Source organism: Elgaria multicarinata, chromosome 5, assembly GCF_023053635.1.
Source record: "Elgaria multicarinata webbii isolate HBS135686 ecotype San Diego chromosome 5, rElgMul1.1.pri, whole genome shotgun sequence".
Classification (NCBI taxonomy): Eukaryota; Metazoa; Chordata; class Lepidosauria; order Squamata; family Anguidae; genus Elgaria; species Elgaria multicarinata.
The window spans coordinates 125,802,489-125,822,027 of NC_086175.1; the positions used below are offsets into that span (position 1 = coordinate 125,802,489).

At 40.9% G+C, this 19,539-nt stretch overlaps 1 protein-coding gene across 1 annotated transcript in view; it reads right to left on the minus strand.

Annotated features, from left to right (window-relative positions):
• TMEM135 (transmembrane protein 135) overlaps positions 1–19,539 on the minus strand; it is a 213,148-nt gene that overhangs the window by 156,404 nt on the left and 37,205 nt on the right. The window contains exon 4 of the mRNA XM_063127182.1: positions 9,317–9,350. Within this exon, the coding sequence (XP_062983252.1) occupies positions 9,317–9,350 (34 nt within the window). The remainder of the gene's footprint in view (positions 1–9,316; positions 9,351–19,539) is intronic.

Sequence of the window (19,539 nt, forward strand, 5' to 3'; positions counted from 1 at the left end):
CCCTACCCTGTGCCTGTTGGCATTCTCTTCCCCTCCTTATTGTCTTACTATGATTTTATTAGATTGTAAGCCTATGCGGCAGGGCCTTGCTATTTACTGTTTTACTCTGTACAGCACCATGTACATTGATGGTGCTATATAAATAAATAATAATAATAATAAATAATAAGGAGTTACATGTGGTTCTGATACCAAAACATGGTTTGTTTTAAGCTATGGTTGTTATGTTGATACTAGATATGTCATGAGTTTCGTTTTAATTACAGAGAAGTAACCAATAGATTACCAATCGATGGGTAAAATTGATGGGTAAAAAGCGGCAAATCACCTTTTTCCCCCTTTGTACTAGCAAGTGCCCTTGAAATTGCACTAGTACTGGTTTCTGATTGCACAACATCATTAGTCTTAGCGCTGCACTACCATTGGATACTACTCATAGATTTTAGTGTTATTATTTGTTTTGATAGATTGTAAGCTGCCCTGAGGGTTCTCTGGACCCATGTTCCTAGGGCAGAAATTTCAAAATAAAAATAAATAAAATAGCCTCATCTGTACATGCTGATCGAACATACTTTAAGCATCTTTGAAGTGGGTTGGAAAATCTAGCAATTGCACACCGTGTGAAGAACTTTCCCCAAACTCTTTACCTACATTCTCAATGTACAATTTGGCTGTGTGGGCAGAGCGGAAGAGAAGTACTTTACACTGGAAGTAGTCACTGTTTGAGAAAGCAGGTTTTATATGTAGGGAAATTCCTTTACGTGCATTGTTCTGTTTTTCTTCTCTCTCCATCACAGTTCAGATTGCATATTTATTCACTGTAGGAAAATATAAATGAACCTCAAGTATCTCTCTAGAAAATAAGCAGTTCTGTATCAGGCTTCTGAAAAGTTTTCTGAAGAGTTAAACAGCGGCAAGGCAACACTGCATAAAAGGCAAAGAACAGATAAAGTCCTGAATGCTTTCTCTGGCTCTGCCAGAATTTCTGGGCTGAAGTGACAGATGAGATTTCCTGGGGCTAACATGCAAAAGCCAATTAGCCATGTCAATCCACAAGTATACCAGCTGCCAGGGTCTAACATTATTACTGTATGATTTTAAAAAGTGAAGACATCAGCAATGTTAAGAGTTCACACAACTCCTAATTTTAAAACTTGTCTCAAAAAGATTTACTGGAGTGGCAGCAACGACCTTAGACTTTGGCCTTTGAGAAGTCAATATGAGGACTATTCATTTTCTGTAACTTGATTATACCATGCACTGTTAATCAAATTAGCTTATATTACAAGCCTCAAAAAAAATCTGGATTATCACATATTTTTTGCTTATGTTTCATATAACTTTCTTATTTTAAGAAAGTATCAATTCATGGCAGTATTGTTCTTGCTGTATTCCAAACTGCTTATTCCACAAAATATGAGATGTTTAATATATACACAGCTAACCATTGAGGGCATCAATTTTCAAAGGGTAAAATGCAGTTTGGGAAGTGTATTGAGCACTTTCAAGCTAACGTAAAACATGTTTGCTCTGTGATTGCTTTAAAACATGTGCATTTCATTTTTAATGAAGGGTCTCGGTATTGTTGTGCATTCAATACAGTTCCTTACAAATTCATCAGATCAGGCTTGAATGGGGGGGGGGGGGGAAACGGCATGATGATTTTTCCCCAGTTGCTTACCTGAAGTGTGACTCTACAGAAGAAAATGGGACAGCTGATTTCATCTGAGCCACACATTATTAAGCCTACCTTCCTCTTTTGGGAGAAATGGGGTGGGGGCAGGTGGAGAACTGCTCTTCTTTATTGCTAAGATCCTAAAACCATAGGGAGTAAAAATTTATCCCTTGCCGTAAAAAAGCATGTTATGCTTTTCTTTGCCTGCTTACCATTTCATGGACTAGTTCTCATTCAAGAAACTCTTTGTAGTATTGACCAGTTTCACTGAAGCATCCTCAACAAGGATATCACTTGGAACACCTTTATTCCCTTCCATGAACAGCTGCACACACACACACACACAGAGAGAGAGAGAGAGGCCCTTTCTACACCCAAGGATTATCCCAGGAAAATGGAGGGATCGTCCCTGCCTGCTCCCGGGATCCCCTGTGTGTCATTTGGATGCACAAGGATGATCCTGGGACAATCCCGGGGAAAAGGGCAGGTGTAGAAACAGCCACACACACAGAGAGAGATTGTAACTCTCATATAACTAGGAAAAAATCCAAACTGGGCTGGGAAAAGGAGAGAGAAAGTCTGTCTTGGGGAAGGAGAAGTCTGCAAGCTTGTATTTCTTTGTTTCTGGCAGCATCAATGCAGCTGTTCATAGGTCTCAAAACCACCCAGATAAACGAAAATATCCCAAAATTGCTGTAGAAGACTGGTTTTATTTTTAGGAAATGTTCCGATATATTTCAAGTTTTGCAGCTCTTTTAGAACACTATGGCCCTTTCTACACCTAAGGGTTTTCCGAGGAAAATGGAGGGATCGTCCCTGCCTGCTCCCAGGATCCCCTGTGTGGCATTTGGATGCACAGGGACAATCCCGGGATGTAGGGCTGATGTAGACATGTCCCATGTGTTGCTTTTCCAACTCTTTCTAGAGCAAGCATGGGGAAAATCTTTCAGCCTGAGGGATAAATTCAATAAATTCAGAACTGCAGTCCATTGTTGGGTGGGGCCAAAGGTAAATGTGGTGGGGCTAAAAAAAATACCAACGTAGTTTAAATTAAAGCTCTTATTGCCAGTAACTAAGCTTTAGAATCTTTTAGAATGGGGAAACAACTGCACAAGAGCCAGGAAAGCACCAAATTATCTGCAGTTGGGGAAAGGGGGATGAGGCCATCTGGGGAACCCTGGAAGGCCAGACTGGGACCCCAGAAGGGCTGGATTGGGACCCCTGATCTAGAGATAAAAGATTGTTTCCTTTCTGGGCAAAATGTAATGTGCTGTTTCTTACCTTTAAAGCCCTACATGGTCTAGATCCAAGGTACCTTAGGGAGCGCCTTGTCTCCTATGTTCCAGCCCACCACTTAAGGTCCTCTGCTGTAACTGCCTAATGTAAGATTGGCAATCACGCGCCAGAGGACCTTTCCCTTTGCCGCGCCCCTCAGCTGTGGAATGACGCAAAGATTGAAATGCACCTACTGATTTCTCTGAATGTCTTTAAGCAGGCATTAAAGACTCTTATTATTCCAGCAAGCCTTTCCTTTTTAGAATCTTATTGCTGACTGTTATGTATTGTTTTATGCTGAATGATTTTATTGATTATTTCATCTTTTTAAATTGTTTTTTTTTTACATTTTTATGCTGCCTATATTATTGTTTTATTGTTTTATCTTGTTTAAATTGTTTTAACTTTGTATGCCACCTAGGGCATTCTGTATATAGACGGGATATGAATTGAATAAATAAAATAATAATAATAATAATAATAGTAATAATGATGATGATAGAAACAGGACAAAAAATGTGCCTTAAAAGTGCCTGAAATTCCAAACAATAAGCAATTGTGTGTGTAAATAGCTAAATCAAGGGCATTTACCCTGGAGAAGAGGCTGATGCTAGGGAAAGTGGAAGGCAAAAGGAAGAGGGGCCGACCAAGGGCAAGATGGAGGGATGATATTCTGGAGGTGACAGACTTGACCTTGGGGGAGTTAGGGGTGGCAACGGCCGACAGAAAGCTCTGGCGTGGGCTGGTCCATGAAGTCACGAAGAATCGGAAGCGACTGAACGAATAAACAATTAAACAGAAATAGATTTGTTTTTAAAGTTGTTTATAGTTGCATTAAATGTATGTTTCTGTGTATGTGTTGTATGTTTTTTGTAGTTTTAAATTTTGTATATTGTTTTTAAGTGTTTTAATCTTATGCAAACCACCCAAAGAGTTTCGGCTATGGGGCGGTATACAAATGAAATAAATAAATACATAAAAATCACTTAACCAGTTTGGCGAACATTTCTTCTGCAAGCAACCTTAACAATACTTAAATATGTATCCTGCAAAACGCTGTACTAACTCAATGTAGCAAAGAAACAGTGTAATCAAATTTTGGGACTATATGCCATAGAAGAAATCTTGGCTGCGTTCATATGATTGGGGCAGGAAAATAAACCATCTCACTTTCCCCACAACAAGCCATGATCAATCTGCGAAAAACCATGATGGCTTAGTTCAAGCACATCACTAAGCCATAGTTTAGCACCATGGGACCTAACCTGAGAGCGCCTTGGGCATATGTGCTCCCCACTCCTTTCTCCTTTGGGGCAGCCATGAAGCAGAGACAGGAAGCTTCTGCTTCAGTTTTCAACCACAGGAATGTGTTTCGTCCAAACAAAGAATTGTGGCTAATGTTAACTGTAACTTTTAGGAAAACAAACTAAGGTGCATTAATCATGGTTTGAAGTTGGCTTCTTTCTCTAAACCATAGTTAACACTAACCACAAAGGTTCAGACATACCGAGTAATTGTGATTACTTGGAAAAAGAGACAAAGACCTTAGCTAGACCTAAGGTTTATCCCGGGATCGTCCCAGGGTCGTCCCTGCCTGCTCCCTGGATATCCTGTGTGTTATTTACATGAACAGAGATTACCCTGGGATGATCCCGGGATAAACCTTAGGTCTAGCTAAGGCCAAAGACTTCTAATCTCCTCTCTGCACTCACACTTGGGAGAAAAGAAAAGGACAGGAGCAGGACACAACCCCAGAGGCTCGTGCATGAATCACCAAACCACAGTTTAGCATGTGCAAACCTAGTTACTTTAAACTATGGTTTATTGCAATAAGCTAAAACAAAAGTGTCATTTCTGACCCTGACTTGTTCCAGTGAGCCACAACTTAAACATGAGGTCAACAATGCAGCATCCATAGGTGTCAACACACCCTCAGACACCTCCCTTGACAAAGCTTGAGGCACCAACCCCTCTCTTGTTTTTCTTTTAATTCATGACAGATTTTCCAGATAATTAGAATTCCTTCAAAGGAAAACTCTAGCTGCTATCTTAATTTCCCCAGAATTCTTCTAAGCCCGAAGGAAAAGAAGATAGTGGGTGACTTACAGGCCAACATTTTGATATGCAACACCCCCAACCACCAAGAAAAATAAGAACAGACCCAAATCACCAGTGCTTGGAAAGTTGGGTGGGGAGCAGCAAGGAGGATAAAGAGAGAAGGCAAGGGGGGTTCCTGAAAGAGAGAGTGCATGTTTCCTTGTATGTTTGCAGTGCTGGGTATGTGGATCCTTGTAAGTGATTTAGGGGTGAGTTTCCTATTGCATTTGGGGGAAATAATTGCCTTGCCTTTCTGTGAGATGGATGTTAGGCTTGCACAAAAAAGATGTAGATTCATATTGTGGGTCTCACACCACATCCCTCCCTTGTATTCAGGTTCTTGGGCAGCTGTTTCTCTTTTAATGGGTATTTTTTGTCTGGCCCTGCCCACAATGGTAGCCATTTTGAGATGGTGCCCATGACACTTCCTCAAAATTCCAAATGTGCCCACTGGCTCCAAAAAGTGGGGAACTGGAAAAGGAAAGGACTCAAGGCCAAGGCATGAGCAAGCTCGTTCATGTAGGGCTAAACTATGGTTTAGTGTTATGTTTGAAGTGTGCGAATGTCTTGAAAGGGGGAGAAAGTAATACAAGGAAAGCCACCATGCCTACTGTTACTGTTACAATGGCATTGGTTCCCCAATTTGCTTGTTACTTAGACGACTATTCGGAGAATTCGATTTTAAATTTAATTTTGATTTTTCCTTCATTTCTTTAAAGGGAAAGAAACCTTTAAATGACAATTAGCTTCAAGTATGTGTGGGGAGCTGGAAGTGTGAGAAAACAGCAATAGAGAAACAGGAGTCAAAAGTTAACTAAGGGCACAATCCTATACAAGCTTAGACAGAAAAAAAACCCTCCCCAACCATCATGGCAGGCTGGAGGATGCTGGGAGCTGAAGGATTATTATTTTTTTGCCTAAACATGCATAAGATTGCACCCTAAGAGAGTAATCCTATTCACGTGTAGACAGAAAAAAACCTCCTACCACTTCTCTCCTCTTGTGCCATGAACTTCCTGTCCCTGCCATCCAAGGTATGGCGGGTGCTTAGGATGCCAGACCTTCTCAGTGGTGACAACCCTGTTGTGCAATTCCCTGCACAGGGAGGGAATCCATTATTTTTAGAAGGCTGGTGAAAAGAACTTTTCAAAGGGAGTTTGTCCTAGGCTCGATTTATCATTATTCTGTTTTGGTTTAGTTCTTACCTTAACTTCATTACTGTTTGATTTTAAGCAATTGTACTTTATCGGATTATATTTTACTGTTAACTACTCCAACAGCTTCAGTTAGGAAACAGCATTTAAAACTTAAGAAATAAAAAATAGAAGTTTTACATGTCACTCGTTATTCCACTGAATAGCACAGAAGATAGGTTAAGTTTTCTGGACTGCTCCTCACCCACCTCATCCCATTTCTTGTTCTGTTCAAGCACCCAATATTTTACAAAGTTTTGAGATTTTATTTTTCTTGCTTCGACCCACTGCATTCAATGTTTTCCCAAATTGCCATCTACTGTGCCGTTTATTTTCAAGAAGCCTAAGTGTGATCTTACTCACAGGCACTCCTCTCCCACCTTATTAACCAGAAATAACTGTGGCGATCATATTTCACTTTCACCCTCCAGCTGGAATCCTGGGGTTCTCTTTGATCCCAATATATCTTTGGAGGGATCGTCTTATATATACATATATGTTACCATTACATCCCTTTTACCATCTTAGAAATGTCTTGCCTTCAACATGTGCAATCCAAAATAGATCTGGAAAGACTTGTGCATGTTTTTGCAGCCTACAGGACCAGCTATTATCATTCTCAGTTCCTCAGTATTACAGAAATGTTGATTCATAGACTGCAACTGGTTCAGATTCTGTAGCTCACATTCTCAGCTACATTAGATCTTTATAGGCATCTTTTTATACCAACTTCCAGTCAGGTCAATGGTTGCATTATTAAACCTGCATATTATAAATACAGCCCTACAATGTTGTATAAGTTTTGCATTCATCCACTCATGTTTAGGTACTTGGGGAAATGTTCATCTTTCAAATTCATTATTTTTTTTTAGAATTGGCATTAACTCCATTTCAGATCAGTAGTGAGATTCTCAATCCTGGTTCATTGTCCTAGATTGTGATGCCTATGACCACTTGACAATCCCAGGGCCCAATAAGAAGCCCACAAAAATTAAATTATTCCTTATGTCATATTTCTCATGCTTGGCCATAGATATCAGATATTTTCCACCATAGATCATTTTAAAAAAATAAGTTATTAACTCAATAAGTTTGATTGAGTGTCTATGGCCTTAGCTAGACCTAAGGATTATCCCAGGCAAATGGAGGGGTCGTCCCTGCCTGCTCCTGGGATCCCCTGTGTGTCATTTGGATGCACAGGGATGATCCCGGGACAATCCCGGGATATAGGCCTGGTCTAGCCATGGCCATGGATTTCATTTAAGAGATTTCAGGTACAAGCATTACTATGTAGTGTTGGTATTAAATTAGATTTCTCTTCAAAGAGTGAATTTGTGAACAACACACTTAACTGCAGGTGAAGTGTTAAAGTAAAACTTACAATTTAAGTGCTAAAAATCAAGTCTTTTTTATTTTAAAGAATCAGTTTTTCCTCAGCATTGCATGACATTGTTTACAATGCCTATATTTACCAAGAATATCCTAGGGTGACCATATGAAAAGGAGGACAGGGCTCCTGTATCTTTAACAGTTGCATAGAAAAAGGAATTTCAGCAGGTGTCATTTGTATATATGGGGAACCTGGTGAAATTCCCTCTTCATCACAACACTTAAAGCTGCAGGAGCTATACTACAGTGACCAGATTTAAAAGAGGTCAGGGCACCTGCAGCTTTAACTGCTGTGATGAAGAGGAAATTTCACCAGGTTCTCCATATATTAGGGTGACCATATGAGAAGGAGGACAGGGCTCCTGTATCTTTAACACTTGCATAGAAAGGGGAATTTCAGCAGGTGTCATTTGTATATATGGAGAACCTGGTGAAATTCCCTGTTCATCACCACAGTTAAAGGAGCAGGAGCTATACTAGAGTGACCAGATTTAAAAGACGGCAGGGCACCTGCAGCTTTAACTGTTGTGAGGAAGAGGAAATTTCACCAGGTTCTCCATATATACAAATGACACCTGCTGAAATTCCCTTTTCTATGCAACTGTTAAAGATACAGGAGCCCTGTCCTCCTTTTCATATGGTCACCCTATATTGAATATCCACTATGTTCACTGGTAGTACAATCTTAAACAACACAACTGATGGTCATCTTCCTAAAATATAACTGCTTGCTAATCTTAAGGATTGCCACACAGGGCTCCTCCTAAATATCTTAATTCATCCAAGAACCGCTCCCACACAGCTGGGCAAATACTTAAAATGAACCAAACATGTGGAGGGGGGAGATAATTGTTGTTTTTATTTTTTAATGTAAGCCACCATGTGTGCCTGTAAATTGATGCAAGGCAGTGGGGTATAAATGTTTAATAATCAATAAAACAAATCTTTCTCTCTCAGAAGTCCAGTTGTCACTACATGAGGAGACCAGTAGTAATAACAGAGATGGTCCACACAGTTCTCAAAAGCTCCACTATGCCTAGTATATGAACTAGGCCTGAACACATCCTGCTTTTTGTTTCTCAAGCACCAACAAGCCACAGTACCCATTGATGGACTGCACTCAGGTTGTTGGTTCACAAGCTGAGTGGATCTAGTATAAACAAACCTCAAATTTGAGCAAATCACATCTCAAATGTCATTAAAAGGGCATGGAGCTCAGAAGCAGATAGTGTGTTTTCAAGCATTATCTGGAATTCTATAGTCCTCTATACATCAGAAGTTACAACGCATCTCAAAATGATTGGACTCCAGAGGGACATATCAAGGAAGGAACATCAAAAGAATATGGAAATTCACTTATTGAATTGCAATACAATGAGCAGATAGTAAACAGTAAACAAACAAAAAACAAATGACAAACACCCTATTTTAGCATGCGTGAATTATCTGAAAGAAAAGCAGAGTTTACCCATTCGTTTGCAATATTAAAAGTAAATATAAAAAGATTTTCACTTCGGTTCATATGGCTGACACCCTTCAGGATCACTTAATTCATGGGTGAAATCTAAGTAACAGCTGAACCAGTTTATGCTTTGCATCACATTAAATGGAAGCAGGACTTAAAAAAAAATACTTCACATAATGATTCCATTTTAATATAAAGATGTATCATAACAGTATTACTTACCAAATTAGCCATGTAAATTGTAAGCAGCCCTCTCCTAGAGGAAGAAAACAACACACAAAGTAATTATTAAGACATACTGAGCTTTAACAGATGATTTATGACCTCAAACACCCTAGAGCCAACAACTTCACTCCATGTCCAGGATATAATTTTGCTCAATAGCCAGAGGAGTGAAAATACCAACTCTACTTTCGAACTCATCCATACTGGTGATTTGCTTTTGACAAGTTTGTTAAGAGTACAGCAATACGTCAGCATTTGTAATGGCTACTTGTTAAGAAGCTGGGTTTGTACTTTAAAAACACAAATCCACTACATTTGTCTCTTGACCCTTTCTCTTAAGCAGTATAGGGTATGTGTCAGTGGGCCCCAACAGTCGCCAGTGCACTTCAGTACCGCTATAAAGCAGTAGCGTGGCTCTTGCCTTTTATATACCACTTTCATAGTGGAATATCTGCTTGGTGCAGATGAGCCCTTAGGCAGTATTCTTCACTGCAAGGCCTGCAAGCCAGTGCTAGCTCCCAGTCACCCTGGGTGAGCAGCTGGTGGGTATTGCCACATTGCTAGCCCCACACCCGGTGCTGCTCTCCCTTTCCACCCCCCTCCAACAGTTGCTCTCGCTCCTCGCCACAAGAGCTTTCTGCCCCCCCCCCACTGGCTACCAGTGGCTGCAAAAGCTTTCCACGCATACCCTGGACTGGCTGTGAGAGCCAATGCCCACTTCATATGTGGAAGAGGCGCATTCACATCCTCACCCAATGGAGGCAAGGAGTAAACAAGCAAACAAAGTTAGGAGCAAACATGGAGGCAAGGAGAGGGGCAAGCAGGAAACAAAAGGGAAGGAAATGAAAGGCAAAAGAGGAAAGGCAGAGTAGCAGGCAAATTCTATGGAAAAGGTAGGGCAAGAACCAGCAAAAAGTCAGCAGCTGCTGCACAAAATTTACATTCCATGCTAGCACAACAGTTCACAGCCGGATTGGATATTGGCTCAGTAAGATGTCAATAAGGATTTTTTTTAAAAAAAAAACCTCTTCTCATGCTCCTTTTCTGCCATCTTAGCTGCATATGCAAGAGAAGTACATGAAGACTTGCTGTTCCCCTCTGTCTCCCTCAGCTCCAATGCTGCGCACAGCAGCTGCCATTGCCATGCCTAAGGAACCCATCCATACACCCAACCACAGCCCCGCAATAGCTTCATTGAGCAAAACCAAAAATACAATAAACCCCAAATAAGCAAGCAGGATTGCAATGGCAGAGGACAAACCCTACATGAACAAAGGCAAGGAGCAACAGGCATCCTTTAGCACTTCCTTTTGCATTGTTCTGTCTTAGTTACTGTAGCCCTCACATTGAAGTTGTTTTGCCAAAGTGACTCCCATTTTGAAAAATAGTGAACAACACTGCTCTAAGGAGTTCATGGAACACCACATGCGGAACATAGTTTTTAACCTATGAGGTAGGTTAGGGTGCAAGATAGTGATTGGCAAAGAACCAGACTGAGGATTTGAGCCCAGATGTCCTTGTCAGAAACTCCAATCACTACACCATACAGACTCTACGGGCATGTCTAGATGGGACGATATCCCGGGGATTGTCCCGAGATAGTCCCTGTGCGTCCACATGACACACAGGGGATACTGGGAACAGGGAGGGATGATCCCTCCCTTTCCCTGGGATATGGCCCCACACTTCTATCCCAACTTTTCCGCGGTCTCGGGATAATCTCGAGACTGTGGGAGGTGTAGGCCACATTTCAGTTTCATCCCGTCTCCTCGTGAGTAACCGCAAGGAGCCGGGAACCGGGCATGGGGCATGGAGCTCCTCAGGAGCTCCATGCCCATCGGGGGTGGGGGAAACAGGATTTTTTTTAAAAAAACCCGCACCTTTTCACTGCAGCGCTCATTTTCTATTAAAAAAAAAAGGTGAGCATGACGTCCTCTTCCTCCTGGGACATCGTGCGCCGCGTGTAGACTGATGGGGAGGATCTCGCGATCAGCATATCGCGACACCCTCCCCACTCCAGGCCCTGGTCTAGACATGCCCTAAATCTTAGACCTTACATGCCAAAGCCACTGCCCCTCCCAATCTCATGTCCATCTTTGGTCTTCAACCAGCCAGGTGAATTCCCTTGTTTAAACCAGGTTAGAACAACTATTTCAGTTATATTCAACTTTCCTTGAACCGCCTACAGCTTTTAAAACTTGGTTTTGTTCTGACTTTATACTGCTAGTTTTACCCTGTGCCTGTTTGGTGCATTCTCTTCCCCTCCTTATTGTTTTATTATGATTTTATTAGAATGTAAGCCTATGCGGCAGGGTCTTGCTATTTACTGTTTTACTCTGTACAGCACCATGTACATTGATGGTGCTATATAAATAAATAAATAAATAATAATAATAATAATTGCAACACCTCAATCTGGTAATACTCTTCAACATATTTAACAGTAACATGTGACAGACATACAAATTTCTGCTCAGTGCCCATCCCCAGAATAGTTATATCATGTATGCAATTCATTGCCCAGCTCCCGGACTGAAGCAAATGGAAACTGCCCTTCTAATGAATCACCTGGCATTACTCAAAGGGCAATGGGCAAGAGGATTCTATGCTTGATGCCTCTTTGAGCATGGGGCTATCTGCGGCCATCATCAGTAGCCATGGCCACCTCCCTTGAGCCACTCCCCCAAGATGTCAGGCTGAGCTAAGTGACCACCATAGAGTACCTCTCTAGGGGTTTGGACTATATCCAGCTTTAATCTATCTCAGTTAAAGAAATTACATGTGATAAATGACTGGTTTTCATGCTACAGGGAAAAAATTCCTCAACTTCATTGGCTTAAATAGGAAACAGAAAGCTAATATAGCCATTATTTTCTGAACAAAAACATGATTGCATGAAGTTGTTCGTCACAGCTCTGCTTCAGAAGGTAGAATCTGATCTACAAACACAGACTTTTTTTAAAAAAAACAAGTAAAATACTTAACCTGCATAACTAAATCAAATGCACAAATTGTGGATAGTTCAAAGCCACAATCAAATCAAGAAATCACCCATTTATCTTCCAAACAGCTGTCTAACTAAGCAGCCCACAGTTCCAGAACTAGAACTATGATGGGGGTGGGAAGGAAGTCTGAAATAACAAAGCATTACGGTTGATGTTTAGGTTATGCTTAATCACTCACACCCACCTATTTCCTACTTTCAGCTGAAGTCTGACAGTGAGACACCAGTGCAAAAGTTCACTTAAAACCAACAAGAACAGCTAAGCTTTCAAAATAAGAGAGAACGGAAAACACAGACTTGAGCAGTGAATTTTCAATATAAAAAGAACCCAAACATAAGTTGTTATGAAAGCAAGTATCTATCACAACACATGGTTTACAGAATCCCGGTTATAATTTCAGTCACCACTTCAGACATCCAAAATGCATTTGAGGGAGGAGACGGAATATTACAGTTGGATACAGAACGAGAGCTGTTTAAGACTGATATTCACATGAAAAAACCTGATCAGGATGGGCAAAAAGCTTACTCCTCAAAATATTGCAAATCACTGTAAGTCATCAAGTTATGAAAAAGGGAAAAAAGAACTGCTTTATCATAGAATCATAGAATAGTAGAGTTGGAAGGGGCCTCTAAGGCCATCAAGTCCAACCCCCTGCTCAATGCAGGAATCCACCCTAAAGCATACTTGACAGATGGCTGCCCAGCTGCCTTTTGAATGCCTCTAGTGTGTGGAGCCCACAACCTCCCTAGGTAACTGGTTCCATTGTCATACTGCTCTAACAGTCAGGAAGTTTTTCCTGATATCCAGCCGGAATCTGGCTTCCTTTAACTTGAGCCCGTTATTCCGTGTCCTGCACTCTGGGAGGATCAAGAAGAGATCCTGGCCCTCCTCTGTGTGACAACCTTTCAAGTATTTGAAAAGTGCTATCATGTCTCCCCTCAATCTTCTGTTCTCCAGGCTAAACATGCCCACTTATTTCAGTCTCTCTTCATAGAGTTTTGCTTCCAGACCCTTGATCATCCTGGCGCCCTCCTCTGAACACGCTCCAGCTCGTCTGCGTCCTTCTTGAATTGTGGAGCCCAAAACTGGACACAATACTCTAGATGAGGCCTAACCAGGGCCGAATAGAGAGGAACCAGTACCTCATGCGATTTGGAAGCTATACTTCTATTAATGCAGCCCAAAATAACGTTTGCCTTTCTTGCAGCCATATTGCACCATTGGCTCATATTCAGCTTGTGATCTACAACAATTCCGAGATGCTTCTCGTTTGTAGTACTGCTGAGCCAATATTACAAATGATATATTGTCCACTAATGCAGTAGTGGACAATATACAGCCTGAGGGGGGCAACACATAGCCCGGGGGCCACATGAGACCCCCCCAAGACCCCCAGCGCAGCCCCGACTGCTCCTATTACCCCCAAAAAGTCAGGACTTAAAATAAACAAACCCTAATGGTACAGGGGCTTACTGATGACAAATTTAGCTTGAAAGCAAGCTAATTTGTCCTAAGAGCCCTGAAATGGTTAGACTATTTTTTAAAAAGGCCACTGATTCAGAGGGGCGCAGCCCATGGGGCGGGGGGGAGGGAGGAAAGTAATTGGCTCCACCCAAAGTTGCTCACCCTTGCTGTAATGTAATACAGCTTAACTATAGCATGAGAAAACAGTGACAATTTTGCACAGCTAAAGAAAACATATCAACTGTTGCATACTCAAGTTTGCCCATAAAATTCATTTTAGCATTTCATCCATTTGATGATGGTCCTGGCCTGTTTCACGTTGCTACTGTCATCCCATTTTACGGTGACCAAAATTTCATATTGGAAACAAAGTTTACAAAGCTGTCTGTCTTACCTGACAGATGTATATGTGGCATTTCCTTTATTTAATCCTGATGGTTATAAACGAACCAATTTTGTGCCTTGCTGCCATGGGATTTTCCATTTATTTATTTAAATATTTATGTACTGCTTTTCCACAAATATCACCAAGTCAGCGCACAACCAAAAAACAACAACAACCTATAAAGCCCTACATGGCTTGGGACCACAATACCTGATGGAACGCCTGTCCCGATATGAACCTACCGGTACACTGTGCTCAACATCTAAGGTCCTCCTCCGAGTGCCTACTCCGAGGGAAGCTCGGAGGATGGCAACAAGGGAGAGGGCCTTTTTGGTGGTGGCCCCCCGACTGTGGAATGATCTCCCCGATGAGGCTCGCCCGGCACCAACACTGTTATCTTTCAGGTGCCAGATCAAGACTTTTCTCTTCTCCCAGGCATTTAACAACACTAAGTTTGTTTTTCAACGGACCCCAGAATTGTTGTTTTTAAATGGATACTGTTGTTTTTATACTATTGTTTTTATGTTTTTCATGGTTTAAAATTTTGTATACTTTTTAATGTTTACTGTTTTTAACTTTTGTAAACCGCCCAGAGACCTTCCGCTATGGGGTGGCATATAAATGTAATAAATAAATAAATAAATAAAAGCAATAAAACTATATATTTTAAAAAAGTACAAAATCAACACTGAAACATTAAAACTGCTGTTACCTACCAGGTGTAATTAATTTGTTCTGGGGCATGATGTCATTCATGACTTGCCCACCTCTAATTGGCCCAGGGACCTGGAAGAGCAGAGGTATGATCTTGCTACCAAAGTGGAAAGTTTTAGATCTGAGAAGGACACAGGTAGTTCTCTCGCTGTCTCCTTACATTCTTTCTATCGAATGCTTGCATTAAGGCAAGGGTGGGCAACCCACTATTATAGAGAAATAGTCCTTGCTAGCAGCCACAAAGTTTATAGGAATGGACTGAGATTTTATTTTGACCTGGGATTTTAAAGACAGTAAAAACAAAAGGTAAAAAACCCACTAACTTTATACCATATTAAGCGATATTAAATTCATTGTAATTTTTAAGCTACACTTGAATATAGTGAGTGATCTATAACAACAGATGATCCATGGATATTCTACTAATTAAACAAACCATGAACACAAACTCTATTGAAGAATGAGTGATTACAGTATACTGCCATAATACTGGACTCATTACACATTTCTCAGGATAGTATTTCAAGCAGTAGTATTGGCATCTATCTATCTTTCTTTTCTAGTCATCCTAAGAGAATACCTGAAAAGGATGCACTGCAGGATTAAAAGCACTATATGTATGCCACAAATGCTGAACAAAGACTCTACCTTGATTTTATAAAACAGAAAATGGTAGTAAATGGTGCCATGGGATGCAAGTCAATTTACAAAAAGGAAAGGAGGTTGTAAAGCGTGGGATGAAACTTAAAACTCTTTCGGCATGCAGATCTGGAATGCAAGATAATCTCCATCCAAAGCACTAAAGGAACCAATGTGTTAAACAATAGGGTATAAATACATTTAAATAAAAAACATTGTTGATAGCTTCCAACTGGAAAATACTGTACCAGTGTTTACAAAAAAAGGACAAAACACAGGGAACAATCCCCTTGTCAGTTTGATCTAAGAGAGACATAAAGCTCCAGAACAAATATTAATAGAGGCTATAAGACAGAAAGCTCTGGCGTGGGCTGGTCCATGAAGTCATGAAGGGTCGGAAGCGACTGAACGAATAAACAACAAAACAAATAATTCAAAAGCATGGAAGGAAATAGCGAATGTATTGTGGTAGTTGAGGTGCACCAGGTTAATTCAAAAAGCTAACTAGCCTACTGGCCTAAGAAAGTGGCTATGAAAAAGTTAGTTCACCTGCTTGATAGATTACTATCTATTTGCCATATTGTGTAGAACCTTAAACATGTCACACCTTGTTTGCTCTCATGCTTACCTTAGGATATACTAAAGCCTATATGATATGGGGCGATCAATAGGACAGATAACATGGTATATTGTGGCCAATCCTATATTCTGACGCAGGGGTGGATAACATTACCTAGAACAGTGGGTGGGTAACTTGTGGCCTTCCAAATATTTCAGCCTACAACTCCCATCAGCCATAAGCAGCATGCCAATTTTGAGGGATGATGAGGGTTGTCGACCAAAACATCTGGAGAGCCAGAACTTGCCCACCCCTGTTCTAGAGCATCAACAACCAAGGTACTCTTCTGGAAATCTACATCAGACACATACCTTGTCTTTTATTCTACCACAAACATCTAGACCAACCTCCCCCCCAACCCGATGTCCTCCAGACGTTTTGAACTATATCTCCCAGCTTTCCTGGCCATTCCCCATGCTGCCTGAGACTGATGTGAGTTGAAGTCTCAAACATCTGGAAGGCACCAGGTTGGCAAAGGCTGATCTAGACTCCAGATTCTAAAGATTCTAAAATCCTTTCTGTACTATGCTGCAGGTGGTCTAAACTGGCTGAGTCTTTTATAATGTAAGTTCAGAGTTATTAAGGAGGTAGAAGCAACCTCCAGCAGCCATCTCCACCAAAGAGCTGGATTTTGCTGGTCTCAATTTCATATAAACAGGTGAAGTATCACCTCAGTATTTTCTCTTCCTGGAAACATCTGAATCTTGAAATGTTTGCTCTACAAGGAACTCTGCATATTCTACTCAAGCAGTAAAATGTATTAAATAAGTTAGCTTGACTTTAGTAATTTTTATTTGCAAGTCTGCGTTTTAGATTTCTTGCCTTACTTATCCCTTTTCTTCCTTGTTCTCATCCCTCCCCCAAAAAACTTATTTTTATATGACATAATTTCGCTAACGAGTTTTAAAACAGAATGTCTCACTTAAACCTTGCCCACATGCAAGATTGTGAGCCGGTTCACACTTAACGGCGAAATTCCCTGGCTTTTAAACCTAAAAATTGCCAGTGGCAATTTTTGAAGCAGCAAATAATTTGCTTGTTGTTTCCATTTTCAGTTAACAACGCAGGAGCAACCCATTCCTGGGTTGTGATGTGATGTGCGAACCTGGAAACTCGTTTAACCTATGTCGTGGAACAACCCAGGAACAAGGCATTCCTGGGTTGGTAATTGAAAACAGAAGCAATGAGCACATGACTCACTGCTTCGCTCACCCGTGACAATACCGAGTTTAAACAACCCAAGATTTGCCACCATTACATGCAAACATTTCTGTTCTTAGGATATTTCAGAAGGTTTTGTTAAATTTTGGATCTTCTGGACTTTGGACAAGTAAATTCAAAACGCCTTGCTTTTTATATTTTTCCCTAGAGGTGCCCTTGACAGAAGAGCTTATGAACACCACAGGACAAGCTAGAATGTGTCAGTTGGTTTAACCTGAATGGTGGCAGCTTGTTGTAATTCTTTTTGGGAGGTGTCGAGGAAATGTGTGAATGGGCTGTTTTATCTGTGCCCACCCTGTTTTGATGTAAGCCCTTTCTATTAGAAATTAAGTTCTATAGCAATTTGACCCAAACGGCAATAGAAAATATATTGAGCAACACTTGCTCAACCAACAAGAAGTGTTGACACATTAGGCAGAGTGTGAGCCTCCCAGCGAGGACAGGAAGAGTAGTAACCACAAAGGAACAGATGTTCCAGGATTGCAATACCCATCTACGTATTGTTTTTCTAGTCTTAGAATTATCTGCACTCTGCACATGCATAAATGCCTTGTCTATCATTGGTTACTGTATTGCAAAACTGTATTCTGATTGGTTTATTATATGAGAAAGTTCTGTTGTTGCTTCTGAGGATGTTACCCTATCTTAGCGTTGCCTACAACTAGTGGGCAGTCCTTCAGATCCTCTAGGGTTTGCCACCTTGCAGCACTGCAGGCTGCTCGTAATAAAACTTTTCCAAGATGAGAGAAATTGTGTCTTGAGAGTCTTTGACCGCCACTCAGTGAACCAAGGGAACCTGCCCTTTCGGGTTCCTCCACGGAGAAACTCTTGCAAAGGGGACCTGCCTGCAGGAAACCTCTCCTGCTGCTGCTTCTGATCCATCACAAATACAGCTGTAGGTTAGTACATTGAGAACTTTCCTTTGAGAAGACTGGACAGACCTCCAAAGCACTTTCCACGTGTCCTGGGTCTCATTCAGGTCTAATCTATTTTCATATCATTTGATACTGGCACTCAGAAAACCAAAATATTTTTTTCAGCATTGTGGAAGATTGGTTCTTAAAAATTTGGTGATGTAGGCTAAAATAGTAAAACTGGACTCTGGGAATTTTATTTAACAGATCTATATAACAGGATGGCTACTAACAATAAGAAGAATTTGAAATGATTTGAAAGCCCTGTGAAGAGGTTCATATTTTATTTTATTTTAAAAAAAGAAAGGGATTTAATTGGATGTTAATTCACTCATAATTTTTATAGAGTACTCTAGAACTTGAGCAGGGAGGGAGAGAAAGAGAGATCCCTTCAAAGGATGCATTTCTATTTGAACAAATGAGTACTAGAATCGAACCAACAAGATGAAAGGATATTTGAGAAAGGGTAAATACCAAATAGGAATGGACCAGCCTGATGTGAGAAAACAACTAATCTTCCTCCTCCACCTTTATAACAACACTGAAGGGTTCAAATACTTTGAAGATGAGACAAGAAACTCCTACATCATTGGTACAGACCATTCATCTAAAAATTCCCAGGACCTTTATGAAAACTGCTTAGATGGTCAAAGGCTTTCTGTACTCTTCTACACACTGAGTGGGAGAGTTTCAAAGGCAAGCAAAATTGATGGTAAGCTCCCCAAGTTTATTTTCTGTGAAATGCAGGCATCCATCATTTTTTGCCTCTGGAAAAAGAAAAGAAAAAAAACCCCACGATTTCAAAAGCTTAAAACTGACTCTACACTTTCACTTTGGTATTTGGTTTGCTTTAGGCTAGGATTACACACGGTCCTCATTTATAAAGGTACCTTCACCAGGAAGTGTGTGTTTACATCAGTTGGATCTACCACTTTGTTACTCTTTTCAATACTTGCCCATCTTCACAGAAGCCTGCTCTAAAATTAGGAGTATCTGAATTTCACAAGGCCAAATGCAAATGTTAACATCTCACGATCTCTTAACCCTGGGGTGTGGGGGATCTGCAATACAAGGGCTGCATGAACCCTCAGGCTAATTTCATGCAGCCCTCTGCAAGCAATCAGTTCAGACCTGTGTTAATGGAGGGGGGAAATGGAGAAAAAAAACTGAAGCAGACAGAGATAGAGTTGTGCAGAGGTGGCGGTTGCTATGTAATCCTGCAAATTCTACCCAATTTGGCACTGGCTCCGCCCTCA